General features: G+C 44.6%; 1 protein-coding gene across 1 annotated transcript in view; it reads right to left on the bottom strand.

Moving 5' to 3' along the window:
• Window positions 1-15,732, bottom strand: part of gfra4a (GDNF family receptor alpha 4a) — a 138,055-nt gene that overhangs the window by 8,589 nt on the left and 113,734 nt on the right. The window contains exons 4-6 of the mRNA XM_044047894.1: window positions 12,706-13,045; window positions 9,221-9,330; window positions 7,836-7,970 (exon numbers count right to left, since the gene is read on the bottom strand). Coding sequence (XP_043903829.1) covers window positions 7,836-7,970; window positions 9,221-9,330; window positions 12,706-13,045 — 585 coding nt within the window. The remainder of the gene's footprint in view (window positions 1-7,835; window positions 7,971-9,220; window positions 9,331-12,705; window positions 13,046-15,732) is intronic.

Consider the following 15,732-nt stretch of genomic DNA (forward strand, 5'->3'; position numbering starts at 1 on the left):
GATGAAGACAATGACAAAGACCTGCAGTGAGAAACAGCAGCGTTTTCCACACAAACCACACCGACTGGATGAACGCATGATGAATTCATGTCCCGTAAGCGTCAGTTTCCGCTCTGTTAACGCGGCTGCTCCACAGCAATTACATTTGCATGAAAGTCATTTCAGTAAGAAAAAACTCATCTATTAACGTCCCCGACTTACACCTCGAGACGGACGCTGTGGTGCTCAGGAAAAAAAAACAAAAAAACACCACCCTTTTTTATATTACGGATTCCAGAACCACTCGCCGGTTATTAGCGATGGGATTTCAGAGCCTACAGTAAAGTATCAGCGCGTCAAAAACAGTTAAATATTGACATAATAAAGTAGTAAAATGGTAAAAACTACATAGAAATGTCCAGGTTGAGTATTTTTATCCTAAAGTGAAGGCCAAGGACAAGAGGTGGTTCTTTAACGGTGATTTAAAATGTTTCCATGGGTAAATGGTTCCAAAGTTTTAGGGCAGCTACAGAAAAGGTCCGGTTTTTAGTCGGATCTAAAAGCAGCCTGTTGTTGGACCTCAAAGCTCGGGACGGAGCGTGAAGAAGAAGAAGAAGAAGTTCATGGTGCCAAACTGTTAATGACAAAGCACGTCCAGTCGAGACGCAGGACCACACACACACACACACACGTGGCGTCTAATCAAAACGATCTCAGGGATGTGGGATCTCGCGGAATCTCGCGTGACTTCAGAACATAAGCAGACATGGAGGCGGACTCGTCAGTTAACAGCTGATGTTTGGCGCTACAAACCAAAACGATTCACTTTTAATGATTCATTTTTTTAGACGGCGCAAAGACACCAGAGAATATTCACATTTAAGAAGCTTAAAAATAAGAAAACTGATTCTTAAAAACATAAACTCAATCAATTTAGTAAGCCATTAATAACCTATTCATGGAGTGATTGACTTAAAATGGCAATTGCAGTGAATTGAACTTGACGTGTTTGCTTGTCTTAAAAAGACATAAGACGTTAATGTCTTGGGATTTAACACATACTTAAGGTTAAGTCAAGTTTACTAAACTTTCCGCCCCCCGGCGTGAGCGCGGCTACAGAGACGAAGCAGGTGGACGGGTTGTTTGCCAGCGCCGCAGCTCGTGAGAGAACTCCGACGTTTCAGCGGAACAGAAGCCAGTCGCAGCTGAGAGGTGCGGATACATCAGCACCTTACGGCGGAGGCTGTGGACCGGCATGCTAATGGCGCTGTGGGTCATTAGCATTTGCTGGGGCAGGTGGGGAAGTGGTGCCGCTGTGCTTAAAGTGTGCAGTTAGCGCTGTGTTGCGCACACTGATCCCCCCCGCGGCAGCCTGACAGATGATAGCGGTGGAGGGCGGAGGGCGGGGTGCGGGGCGGGTGGGGGGGAGGGCAGCAACTCCAGCTGGTCGCCACTGTTCCCGTCCACCCACCGTCACGCAGGGATGAAGAGTCAGCTGATATCTTCAGTGGTAAGTTGTTGTGACGGTTTCTTTGTAAATGTTTGGACGCGGCTGTTGGAGCGCCGCCATCTCGGATTTCTTTGACTTTCTCCCCGAGGCCTTTTTCTTTTTCTTCACAGGTTCGTCCTGAAGACGCGGCGCAGAGTAAATCCTGTGCAGTCGGCGAACGCTCGACCGGATCCTCCAACCCACTGATGTTTTTGTTTCTGGTTTCCTTGCGTTCTTACTGAAACCCCAATAACACTGGTCAAAAAAGCCACTTAACCCTGTTATGACCATCATGATATTTATTTTGATTCCACGGCTGTTGAATTGTCACTAAATTAGTGTTTATTTCACTTTTTCGATATCTGGCAGTTATTATCATTATTGTTGATATTAATATTAGGTCTCGAGTGCGCGAGAATTCCTGGAATTGTTTTTGTGTGATCGCATTTTTGAGGCACTCACCGTTGGTGAAAATGGATGAAAATTAGCACGCAGATCAGAAGTAGATGCTAATTAGAAACTAATTTGCACCAAATTCCACAAAACTTGGTGGAAACATGTCGCAGGCCAAGACGAACAAAAAAGTCCAGTGTGACAGGAAGTCCACCATTTTTGAATCTTGGTGATTTGCATATGTGATTTTTCGTAAATGAACAAACTTGTCGGAGCGCGTTTATCGTAGACACATCAAAGATGAAAATGTTTTCAAGAGGTTTCGGAGATTCAAAACGGCAGTCAGAATTTACCTCAAAATTCAGATTAGCAATTCAGAAGTGCTAATATGGGACTCTTAATTTGGAATTTCTAAAAAAAAAAAAGTCAGATTTATAGGACGTGAGTAGTCATAGAAGTCCTGAACACAACCTCGTTGGTCCTGGTCAGAATTTATGGAAATTGCTGTTTTTTATTACATGTCATACTTTAAATTGTTTATCAGTTAAAAAGTGTGAATATGGGGCTTTTAACTTGAAATTTCTCTAATTTCACTGTACAGTGAAAAAGTCAGATTTGTCATCAAGGTCCTGAACACAACCTTTGTTGAGAAATTGTTGTTTTATTATATCTGAAATTTGAGATTGTTTATCAATCATCAAAAAACAGACAGTACAAATGTCAGGCCTTTGGGATGAAAGGAGGGAAACCTCTTCAAGAACATAACACATTCCAGTTTGTATTAGCGCTTTAGCATTTAGCGTTCGCATTTTACCTTCACCCATCGTAGGACGAATACGGGATTATCTTGCCGTGTCGTCAGCCGCGACAGACACTGCCACGCTCTCCTCCGTTCAGCAGCCGGACGAATATTCACAAACACATGAGCTTCATCTCCGTCTGTCCTCTCAACACACTCCGTTTTCAGAGCATGAATAAGTCCAGGGCCGCTATTCTGCATAGTGATGCGGTTGTTATCGCTGCCACGAGGAGGTACAGCGGGGTGACATCTGTTTTTAAAACCTGAACGCGCTCACTCCAGGGAGGACATTTTCTGCAGGGTTTTTTTTTCCTCATTTTTCTTTTTTCGCCACCCCCTCCATCTGCAAACCGGCGCGATTCTCTCTCTCTGTCCACCCCATTAGTTCTGAGGCAGAAAAGCAAATTACGCTCAATTACAAAGTCATCAAAGGCCATCTGAAGTCCTGTCTCAGCAAGCGGACCCCAGAGCAGCAGCACCGGGGCTGTGCGGAACAACGGCGCTGAATCCAGTCACAAAGAAGACGGCGACGCCAAAAGAGACCAACGAGGATTCATTTTAATTGAAAAGAGAGTTCTGGCTCGACTCAGAATGTACGACATCTCCTCACTCTCTGCTCGTTGTGATCATGTGAGGGAGTCATTCACGGGGTGGTTTTCTTTTCCCAATAATTGCCCCAAATCATTACGTACATTTCCCTTCCAAAAATAGAGGCTCCAGCAAACGAGACTCAGCTCAAATTTCCCATTAGAAACCCACTCGTCCACGTTATCACGTACGCTCTGAGGGGCCACTCGCGGTAAACGTCACACAGGAGGAGCTGCCGTCGCAGGTCTGAGTCCCGACTGCAGGACGCGCGTGAAAACAAGGCGTCCATCAACCCGGCTGGAGAGCGTGTGACTCCCTGAACTCTCCGCAGGGCTGATGGACATTTCACTTAATGTCTGGAGTCAGCGTCATGGAGAACGAAAGCATCTTAGCAAATGTTTGTCATGAAGTTACAAACACTGTGAGGGGAGGTTTTAGATACTTTGAGATGTTTGGATCACACAAAGGGCTGAATATGCATTTTTAAGAGATGAGTTGGTTTAAGGAAGTAACTTGAACGTGCCACAGACTGAATCTAGTGTCTTAAAGCAGCTCTTTGACTCTTTGAAGGCTCTGAATTCTACACGACTCTACACGAGAAGAAAAGCGTTTACTCTTGTACAAAGCTTAAGACCCTGAGCGGGGGGGCACTGGTGCCAATCCCAGCTGACAGAACAAAAGGCGGGGTCACAGCGTGGACAGGTCGCCAGTCCATCACGGGGACAATCAATAATGTATGTCAGAAGCCGAGTGTGCTCTACCAGCTCCAACTCTCTTTTACGAGCACAGGCACCACGGCGATCCTCCATCCAGCCAATCAGAAGCTGGGGCCGGCTCTAATCAACAACTAACCACACCTAACCAGGTGAGGAAAGGTTAGTTCCTGACAATAAGTGCAATGGAAACAGTTACATGAGGAAGTTTAGTAAACACGAGGCTAAAAATTCATCACACACCCTGGTATATACAGTAAAACAGTACTTCTAATATCTGCTCAACAGCAGTTGATGCATAAACTGGTGCATAAATAAGCATGTTCTCTTATTTGATTGAAATACAATTTGGCAAAAAAGTGGCTTGAGTTCTGCTGACCTTTCACCTCTCACCCATGAGGCCTCTGCAGTTCTGGAAGTGAAGCAGAAGTGAAGGACCCTCTTGGAGGAGAGGTGAAATGTCAACAAAGCTCAACCAAGTCCAGAAGCCTGCAGCTACACTCTTGAAGATACACTGACCTCAGTGACTGAGAACTTTCACACAAATCCACTCGAGACAAAGACGTCACTGGTTTCTAGGAAACGGAATGTGATGCAGCTGGACCTGCTCGAAACCCGTGAAAGGGAAGCGTACAATTGTGCCAAACATAAATATGGTTTTTGAATATTTATAGGCATAAAAAGCTCCCGCTCAGGGCAAAGAAAAGATTCAGTTTTTGTCTAAAGTAGCGCCGCAGCTTCTCTGACTGTGAATGTTCTGACTGTTTTATTCTCGAACATGTAAACAGAACACAATTTAAAAAAAGAAGAAAAAGTAAGAAAGAAAAAACTATCAAAATAGTATAGTTTTTTGCAATATTAATACACTTGCGCAAACCGCCCCCAAAAAACAAAGAAAGAAATACACACATATATAAACAAGGTAAATCATATATGTATAGTATATAGTATAATATAAGTATAATAAAAACACAAGGGAACATCTTCATGACTTCGCAACACAACTCTGATTCGTGGCCATGAAATACTAACTTTTCCCACAAAATAGGTCAAACTAGCACACGTAATACTAATTTGTTCCCATGAAATACGTAAAACATGCGCACAAAATACTAATTCCTTCCTATGAAATAGCTACAACACATGCACAAAATAATAATTACTTCCCACGAAATACGTAAAACCAGCACACAAAATACTAATTTATTCCTACGAAATACTAACTTTTTCCACGAAATAGGTAAAACTAGCACACAAAGTACTAATTTGTTCCCATGAAATACGTAAAACTAGCACACGAAATACTAATTTGTTCCCACGAAATACTAACTTTTTCCACAAAATAGATAAAACTAGCACACAAAGTACTAATTTGTTCCCATGAAATACGTAAAACTAGCACACGAAATACTAATTTGTTCCCACAAATTACTAACTTTTCCCACGAAATAGGTAAAACATGCGCACGAAATACTAATTCCTTCCTATGAAATAGCTACAACACATGCACAAAATAATAATTACTTCCCACGAAATACGTAAAACCAGCACACAAAATACTAATTTGTTCCCACGAAATACCAACTTTTCCCACAAAATAATAATTTGTTCCCACAAAATGCTCATTTGTTCCCATGAAATAGGTAAAACATGCGCACTAAATTAATTACGTTAATAACAAAACTAGCACACGAAATACTAATTTGTTCCCACGTATTACTAACTTTTCCCACGAAATAGGTAAAACTAACACACGTAATACTAATTTGTTCCCACGAAATACTAACTTTTTCCACGAAATAGGTAAAACTAGCACACAAAGTACTAATTTGTTCCCATGAAATACGTAAAACTAGCACACAAATACTAATTTGTTCCCACGAAATACTAACTTTTCCCACGAAATAATAATTTGTTCCCACAAAATGCTCATTTGTTCCCATGAAATAGGTAAAACATGCGCACTAAATTAATTACGTTAATAACATTCTCGTGGTCATGTTTTACCTATTTCGTGGGAACAAATTAGTATTTCATGTTTTTCTCTTCCAATCCCTTCTCATTACGTCTTAACTTCTGCTTCTGTTGACTCTTTATGAAAACTCCTCACAAAGTTTGCTGAAAAATATGTTTTTTTTCCCGGGGACAGGAGTCTGAGGTGAGAGGCTGCTTGTGTCATCATGTTTGCAGAGGAGCCGATCGTTCGCTCGTTGTCACGACTGAACTGAGACACATCTTTTCAGAAAAGGAAACAAACGGTGACAGTCGGTGTCGTCACGTCACTTTTTACTCTCTGTTGTGTCAGTGGTTTTAGCGGCTGCTGTCACTGCAGGTCCACACTCGTGTCGACACCTTTGCAACAGCTTTTGTTGGTAACAACAACAACAACAACAACAATAATGATAATAACTAGGATTTGGCATGCGTACGTCTCAGTACCATAACTCCTAGACCGTTTGTGATATATAGAAAATTAAAAGACTATGGACTGACGATCTGATCTAACTAACCCACTGATTAAACAAACACAGTCTGGTTTCCATGACGACAGAGGACATTACATTAACTTACATGTATTTAACTTACACGTGCGCGTGCATAAAAGAAGAGGAGGACAAGTAAGTTCACAAAGAGATAAATGTCGACAGCACACGGAGAGATTTAATCAAAAACTACACCAAAGAGTTTTTTTAATTAACAAAAAGATGAACTGAATTTAAATAATCCGCTAAATGAGTTTGCCCTTTTCCTTTAATTATTATTGTATTTTCCCAAATGTAATCTCTTCAGTTCACGATTCAGTCCGTGTGCATTTAAACTGCTTTACTTATTTATTTTTTCATTTAAATATCTTTGTTTTTTTCTCACCTGAAATAAGGAAATTATTTATTATTTATTTATATACAGTATATTTGTTTATATAATCCCTCCAGTTCAGTGTGAAAGTTGGAAAACATCACTCTTGGTCCACCTTGGTTGTTGTTTTTTTTGTTTTTTTTAAGTGCGCTCTAGAAATCAAGTCGCCTCGGCACGGCCAAGTTGCGTTTCCACTAGCATCGTACCTTGTACCAGGTACCTGCTCTGGCGAGGTACTAACTCCGCCCACGTAGTGGAAAACCAGCCTAAACTGTGCCGTGCCGAGGCGTGGCGAGTCGAGGTGAGCTGGGTGGAAAGGGGCCATAAATGTATGTTCGCGAACCAATTTCAAAACAGCTCAGATCTTATGACTTTTATTATATATCATACTGTTATCAGTCTCTTATTTATGTATTTATCTATTTACTCGTTCCTTTCCCTGTTCTATTGTTGGTGTTCAAGGGGGACAATAAGGAACAGGGATGGAAAAAAAAAGGGGCAATAGTACGGTTTGTACTTTTTAGACTGATGACCTTTGACTCCATGTGAGCATCTGTAAGAAAACTGGACAGATTTCACTGAAAGTGCTCCTGCGATAGATTGTCGACCTCGAGCTTCGGTCGTCACATATTGTTTGATACACGATATCTGTATCTGGAACAATCAGGCTGGCTAATCCTAATCCGCACATCCACATCCACACAGAATACATTCATCTGAGCTATCGCTTCAAAATAATCAAATATCCCACAATAAATGTGAGGAATCGGAGAGTAAATCCGCAATAAAACGGCCCATGTAGAAACTTTCACTCACTAGCTTAAGGCCGACGCGTGATGGTGTCGTCACACTGCATTAAAGGCTATTTCATGGATTATTTTGTTCACAAGTTAGACTGTGATAATCCTCACATTTGTTCTGCTTCTTTGTTGTTATTGTTACCGCGTTGCCAGAGGTTTCTCTCTCTCTCTCTCTCTCTCTGTGTCTCTCTCTCTCTCTCTCTGCAGCTGTTACTCACTCAGGCAGACGTTGTCGTGGAAGAACGTCAGGAGGTCGCTGCACTGCTCCCTGTGGTTGCCGCTCGCCGCGCACGAGCACCACGGCCCCACGTTGGACGTGGAGTTGTCAAGGTAGTTGGGAGTGACCGTGCTTCCTGTCGAGGGAGGAAAAGGAAATCAGACGGCGAGGTCACGCGGGGTCATGTCAACAGGAAGTCGTCTCTTTATTTTGTTACAAGGAAAACGAGTCGTTCCGAATCACAAACACGACTCGGGATCAATAGAGATTCAATTTAAGAAGATGAAAAAAAAATACAATACAATACAATATGATAGCACATTTTTAGTCGTTTCATTCATTTACAGTGATGTAAATGCTCCAGAATAAGATGAAATAAGTTTCTATTGAGCCCTTCGCTCTCGCGTGTGTTGCATTCGAGAACTGTTGGAAATCTCCAAACCCTGTAAATATCAGGTTTCTCTTGCACGGAAACACAGTGAAATACTTTCAAACTGTCAAATTCACAACATGGGAACTTGAAGAGCCTTTGGTTTTTGGAACATAATGCCACAGTTTGATGAACACGGTACTGTACGTGCGCTCGCCATTTCAAAGAATTAAATAAAAAAGGTACTTGAAATGTTATTTTCTTTGTGGATTTTTTACATTCATGCGTGGAAAGCTGCCGGGGTTACGTCACCCTCTTGTTTTTTTTTTCATGAATCTCATTTTCTCTTCATTCTACAACAGATCAAACAGTCCAAACAAATAAGTTGCGTTCCTGACATATCTGAATAGGCTGCACTTTGATAAATGCTGCGGGGCCCGCGGTGCACAGTCCAGAACACAGGTTTGGAGCCTTTCAGCAGTAAATAATCACCAAGTCATTTTCCTGGTAGGGTAATACAGCCCTTGTAGCTTGTGGGGTTTTTTTTAAAGGAGGTGGAAAGTCAAATTGCTGCACTTTGAGGCTGTGTGGCAGCAAAAAAGGGAAAAAAGTTCTGATTTCCCTCCATCGATTTTCACCTCCGAGTCGTCCAGAACGCTCAATCACTGCTCCTCAGCTTGCGGTCTTCCTTTCAGTCCCAAACAAACAACCCGTCTTTCCCCCATCCCCCATAATCACAGGTTAACGACCGTCTGTGCACCTGTGTGATCTCCAGTGAAGCACAATGAGCTGCGCCCTCCCTCCACTCATCGTCAGGTCGGGAAGAATTCGCCCTCCCCCCCCCCCGAAAAAGAACCAGCGGTCAACAGTTGGAAATGCACTACTTCTAATTCTTGTTGGGGCCCTGCACTCCACTGATCACTGAACTGTGCCTCTCATCACAATCCCCCTCCTGAAAGCCCCTTGTTTTGTTCCCAATCCATCCAAGAGCTGCCGCGAGAAAATGTAGTCCTTACCTATCAGGCCGGTGTACGCGAGCAGACACGCGCCGTAGTTCTCCTGCTTGCAGCCGCTGGCGCTCTGCTCCGCGGGTTGACAGTCGTACTGGAACTGTGCCCAGCGAGACCTGTGGGGAGCAATAACACGCCATCCATCACTGAGTCATGCCCGGCTGCTGCGCGTGCAGTGTGTCAGCGAAGGGTGGCTCTTTTTCTCCCCCGCCCCCATCTACCTTCCCATAATCCTGCGTTAACTCCCTGCGTCCGTAATGATCTCCCACTCTGCGGCGCCTCAACCCCACACTGGTGACATTCATCCCGCTTATCCGCCGTCTTTTCCCCACTCTGACATGTTGTTTTCTGGGAAAAGCTGCCAGGCTGTGTTTTCATGAGTGGAAAGTGTTGAAATGTTGGATCAGAGTTTATCAAGAAAAGGTTTGGGGTGAATAAGTGCAAATAAAAGCAAATGGAATGGGACGATGAACCCATCAACAGCTCCCGGTGCTGTTGTGCCTGGGTCGAACTCATGGCTGCTTGATTGAGATGATCTTTTACCTTATTTCAAAGACAAACGCGTGCTCGAAGTTGTGCACGTGTGCGTATTCCTAATGTAAAACAGTTCCAGCTAATATTGTGCACGTTTAGTTTTTTTACTCACTTTGAGGGATGACCAAAATCCTTTTATCGCTCGCTCTTTTATGATGCTTTTCATGCACTTTTAAAATGTGTCCTCGCCTGCTGCTCACTGGCTGCGGGAGGCGTCTGGCCAAGCTACATTTCCTGGCTTGAAAATGTGGCCCAGCTGAGTTTGTATTGAATTGAAAACATCTTCAGCTCTGCACACAAATACGCTGCTTCAATGCTTCAAGTGAGAACAATGATGTGAAAATGATGACATCGCACATCATACCTCAATCGAAATCAAATTTCTTGGTCAAATTTCGGGGACGGCGTTCAAATTCAGAGGCTGCGTTTCCTTTCCTGTCACCGGAGACTCAGAAACAACGAGTTCTCCGGCCCATCCCGTCAGCCCCCGTCTCCCTGACAGCAAACGGTCGCCAGCGTTTAATCTAGTTCCTCTTCAAATGTCAGGGAGACAAAGGCCTTCATCTGTCACGGCTATCGATCAGACATTACTCTCCGCCGCCCGCCTCGATGGATGGCACGTCTCAAGGCCCCCTGCGCGGCCCCCGCCGATCCCGCACCAGTCGGCTGGCATTAACCGGCAGCTCGCAGAGGAGGGCGCCTTCCCTTAGCGCACGGGCCTATAAGTTTTACACACATCATTGCGATGACATGACAAACGAGGGCAGGGGCCGGGAGTTGCGGCGCCCCGAGGGGATCCCGTTACAAATGCCAGCCGGCGCGCGGCGATGATGTGATATGATGGCCGCGGTAGCCTTGTGCGATGATGATGATGATGATGATGAGGCTCGATGTCTGCGGCGGCTGGCAGGAAAGGTTAAGAAGGGAAGGGAAGGCAAAAGCGGCTGCGAAGAGGAAGTGTTTCTACGGAAGATCCGTATTTGTCTAATCTGCTCACGGCCAGAAGCTGCCGCGCACTATTAACAGAGAAGAGTCAAGGCCCATGTTTGCCTCCCATTAGGTAAGTCTCCATCCAAATGTAACGTCGTCAGTGGCACAAGTCGACAAGAAGTCGCGCGTTTTTGTGTGCGTTGTGTAAATACACAATGCAATCTCTCTGATTCAATTGAGAGTTAACCGGTCGACGCGTGGCTCTGCGCTGGGGTTAGAGGTGGGCGGGGGGAGCGTGTCCGGTGAGGGTGCGTTAGAGTTATTGAAAACTCACATAATCACGAAAAGTAAAACTGAAAAAATAAACTTAAAAAAATTAAAAACTAGAGTTAAAAAGACAAAAAAACAACGATAAGTAAGTGAAACTGAATTGTGTCTTTGTAAATGAAACGATTATATCGATTAATCGAGTCATTGTTTGGTCATAAAATGACTTCTTTGTTACGTGAAGCAAAGAAATAAGAAACTAATCACATTTAAGAAGCTGAAACAAGCAGAAATCTTGCTTTAATCATTATCAACATGGTCGAGGATTCATTTAGTGATCGATTAATAATCGAGTAAGTGTGTTTATTTTTCAAATCTAAAAGTAATGAGCTTTGGTGGGGGGTTTCGGGCGAGTGGATCAGGACGTAGCCCAGTCTGACTAAGCGTACGCATGCAGGCGTAATCGGACTACGAATCACATTATGTAAGGTATGTTAGTCCGACTAAGACTGGCTTGATTTCAGTCGGACTAATGTAAAAAAAATCTGACTTTTAACATGCGTGTAAGCGCACCGAGTGTGACTGAGCCAACCACCGGGTGGCAGCATGGAACGGAGATGTCAATCATTTGTTTCTGCACGGCTCAAGTTGCTCCATATTAATAGCACCCGTTGGTCGCCGTGCCCCATTAACTATGCCTCAGATAACTCCTCTTGTTCCGAGGGTCAGTGTTCAGCAAACTACTCACTGATCCAAGTGACGCTTTGGCTGTTTGCTAATGTGTGTTTTCGGAGAACGCTGGCAGCAAAGCCGCGCGCGCGCGCGTGTGTGTGTGTGTGAATCCCGAGCGATAATGGCTGCTCTAATAACGACTATTTCACATGGCGGCTTTAAGCCTGGCTGTGTCCCACGGAAAACGACTTAAATTGAACTAATTAAACAGAGTTAATGAGTATAACAATTGAATTAATTAAACACGGCTGAATAATTAAATCTAAATTCATACCAGCCAGACATATATCTTCCCGAAGAGACACAGGCCGACTTGCTGTCCCGGAGGACGGAGCAACATCACACTGAAGCTTCGGTGTCTGCCGACGTTATTCTTCTCACATTAGTAATCCTCGTTGAAGCTGAGCGTTTGCTCGGACAAAGAGGCGCCGACGGTTTTCTCAGGAGTCGTCGGATCAAGCGAGACGCGGCGTGTGTCGGCGACCCCGTGGGTGACGTTCGCTAACGAGTTAAAAGCCGCGACTCGATGAGCCGATCGCGTCAAAGTTTGTTCCCCCGTTAGTGCGCGAGTGTCTTCCATCTGCATCTCGCTGTCAAACAACGTTGAACTCAGCTTTTAATCCCTGATGTTGGCGTGTCAGAGCGGCACTCGAACACACCGGGACTTTCCAGATCAATCAGTGTTTGCTGTCACGACTAATCACTTTCAACTTGTCGAGCCAATAACCGTTCACGTTTCTCTTAAAAACTAAATATCACACAAACACTTCACGGAGCGCACACTGTGGAGAAAGTGATTAAAAGCAGCGTCATTTACGGGGAGCTGAATATTTGTGACAGAATTGTGTGTTTGAAGTGGCCGATGAAGGCGGGGAGGCAACGCATCGACTCAAATGTGTTGTTAACAGCTGTATTTGGACTCACTGTTAATACCACACGCTACTGGTCTCAGTATTGACAGACACTCCCGTTTGTGAGATTGATATCGGAGACAAAAATGGCATCGAGGTGTGATTTGTCGCGCCTACCTGCACACATAGTCCGCCTTGCAGACCCGCAGCTGAGCCAGGCAGTTGGGCTTTTCCTTGTCCTCGTAGGAGCAGGAGGGCACGATGGTCTGCCTGCGGCGCTCGGCGCAGGCCGTGTCGGTGCAGGGGCAGAACAGCAGCTCGTGGGTGTAGTCGGGGGGAACGCGGTCGAAGAACTTTCTCAGGGCCTTGTTGCACTTGGCCCGGTTGCACGGCCCAGAGCGGGCTGAAGGCTGGATGCAGGCGGACACGTACTCCGTGCGCAGCTTCTGGCACGTCTCGTCTATGTTGCACGCCTTGGCGGCGTCGAGGCAGCGGTTCACCGTCGTCACCTCAGACTCTGAAAGGTGAGACAGAGACAGAGGTAGCAAACATGGTGGGCACACATATCAGGCAACGGTCACCTTCTGGGTTTATCTGTTGGAAACTGGACTGGAACTCCCAAAGACCAGTCAATGCTGCTTTTAGCATTAATTAGTTGGAAATGCCGAGTCGGCAATCCCCAACTATTGTTTTCCTCTCTCTGCTTTTGTTTGGTCGCCGTTGCTTGCAACATTTTTCAGTCAATTTCAAAAATTATATATATTTAAACATTTAATTGATACCTTTTTTTTTTACTTTTTGCCATTTTTTTCCATTAAAAATTGGTAGTGTCCAAAAAAACATTGGACCAGGAACAAAAACAGCTTGAAACTTGCTATGCTAAACTCCTAACAGAGATGTAGTGCAACACTCACAGGTGAAAACAAAGATGTGTCCTTGGAAGTAAAGACTAAATTGATGAATCTATGTGATGAAAAACCACAACCATGTAAATCTCCGCAGTCGCACAACAACTCCTCTAATTACTCCTTTCCTTCGCTTCCTGCGTTCATCAATCCGTCTTTCAAATGCAGCCCCACATCTGGGCCCAATCCGGACTCACCTGACAGTATCTCTACCTCCCTCCCTCCCTCCCTCACCGTGCTCCTCTCCACCTCACTCCATCTGTCTTTTTCCTGTCGCCTACTCAGCTCTCACTCCCTTCTCCTCTCCATCCATTCTTCCAACATATTGTCCGTCTCTGCCTCCCTCAGTGCCCGCGCTCCCACTGACTTCCGCCGTAATGAGGCCCCTTTTGTGGAGGCAGTGAAAGCCCTTTTCATAACCGTCTTTTTTGGGCCAAATTATCTCCCAATCCATCACCGTGCTTTTTTTTTTTTTTCCTTCAAATTTTTGTTTTGTTTCGCCTTTTTTTTTTTTCATCCTCCCCCTCAAATCGACCTCCCACTCAATACAGCCATGATGACACACGGCTCCTATGGCAGAGAGCGCCGCTCATTAGTTTGTAAACTGCCTGTAGTCGAGTCTCTGGGTGAGTTGGGCTTTCACCAAGCTGTCATATAAAATATGGATGGCCTTGGAGGGAGAGCTAACAACCCTTCACAAAGCTTAGGTTATTCCCAACTTAACTGCTGTGCAGCCAAGGGAGCGAGAGGGGGGGGTGGTTGGACGAGCAGGGTGGGATGACAAATTGCATCCAGCGGCCACATGTGGCGTCGGAAAGTGAATTTGTTCATATGCTTCTCTTATGAAATCCTTTTTATTGTATGTCTTTTTTTTTTTCCCTGAACTCATTACTTATTCAGGGGAGACTTGCTGAGCGCGCACACTCTCATCCTGCCTCACATTCACGCCTTACACACATTCCACACCTCTAACTCGCCCGGTTGCAGCCATCGCGCCGAGCTGCTCCGTGAGAAAATCCACCCGGGGGCCTGGAGCGCATCCGCTGTTCGGCTTGTTTTTGCCGTTTGCACGAACGCTGATGTAACATTCATGGTCGCAAATCAAAAGGAACAAAAACGGCTGCGACACAGTTCGTTAGCTCGACTCCAGATCATCACCACAGGTGAACGAAGCGCTAAGGTTAAGACAGCGACTCAGTGGCCGACTGCGGCATCAAATCAAATCAGTTTCATTTTGTGTTGCACCAAAATCACAACAGACGATATCTCAAGGCACTTTACACAGCAAGGCTGAGACCTGTCGACGTTAACGCGAGGAGGAGAAACTCTAACAGGGCCTCGGCGCCGGTGGAGGATGGAGGGGAAAAAGGGGGTAAAACGTCAAATGTTTATTATTAACCCTTAGTGCTCACACGGCGCGGATCTGTGCGCTCTTAAAAATAAATTGCCGTGGGAATAATACATAACTCCTTATATAGACATGCTGGGGGTGTGTGTGTTTAAAGGTCACACCCTTTTGTCTTCATATGTGTAAAAAAAACGGGAGGAGTGACTGCTTCTATTTCTACTTTTGTTCAAGCCAAGTGAACTCTGACCTGTGTATTTCCAAAATTCCCAAATTCAATCAAATTTTGAAATTTTTTACGATTTCTTTTGCTCAGGTTCGTCAATATAGTTGGGGAAAATTTAAAAATGTATAATTTCAACAGATTGCCTATAGGTTGTGCTAGAAAAAAGGATGTAAGACACTAGAGAAGAAAAGTTGGCGTCCATTTCTGGGAATGAAGAGTTAAAATGCCTTGAAAATGTCATGTCTGTTTGATCATATTCACAGTGAAAACATGCTTCATCGGGGCAGACACAGTGTACAGTATTGGAGAAAAACATAGGCTGGTTGTTTTCGCAATACTACGGTGACCTGACAGCGTAATCCACAATCACACTTGCAGAAAGTAGGTAAATGTAGGTAAATGGGTATTTATTGTGACCTACCCTTACACTTAAACGACAGCACCACCGTGGCTCTCTTAAATCTGGAGAAAAACCTTAGTGAAAACCTATTGAAACTATTCCATGTCCACAAATACCTGCAGTGAAAAAGGTCTTTTACACCAGGTTTATTCAAGACATGCACAAGACAAGACGCTGGTGGTGACCTGAGACTTTTGCACAGCAGTGTGCAAATGACCACCCTCAAACAAACAGACGACAAAGTGAGTGGACAACAGTGGGATTGACAGCTAGTTTCGCCCAACGTCGTAACGTAGCTCCCGTCGCACAACCACGGTGAAGCCCTCAC

Source organism: Solea senegalensis, linkage group LG16 (genome assembly GCF_019176455.1).
Source record: "Solea senegalensis isolate Sse05_10M linkage group LG16, IFAPA_SoseM_1, whole genome shotgun sequence".
Lineage (NCBI taxonomy): Eukaryota > Metazoa > Chordata > Actinopteri > Pleuronectiformes > Soleidae > Solea > Solea senegalensis.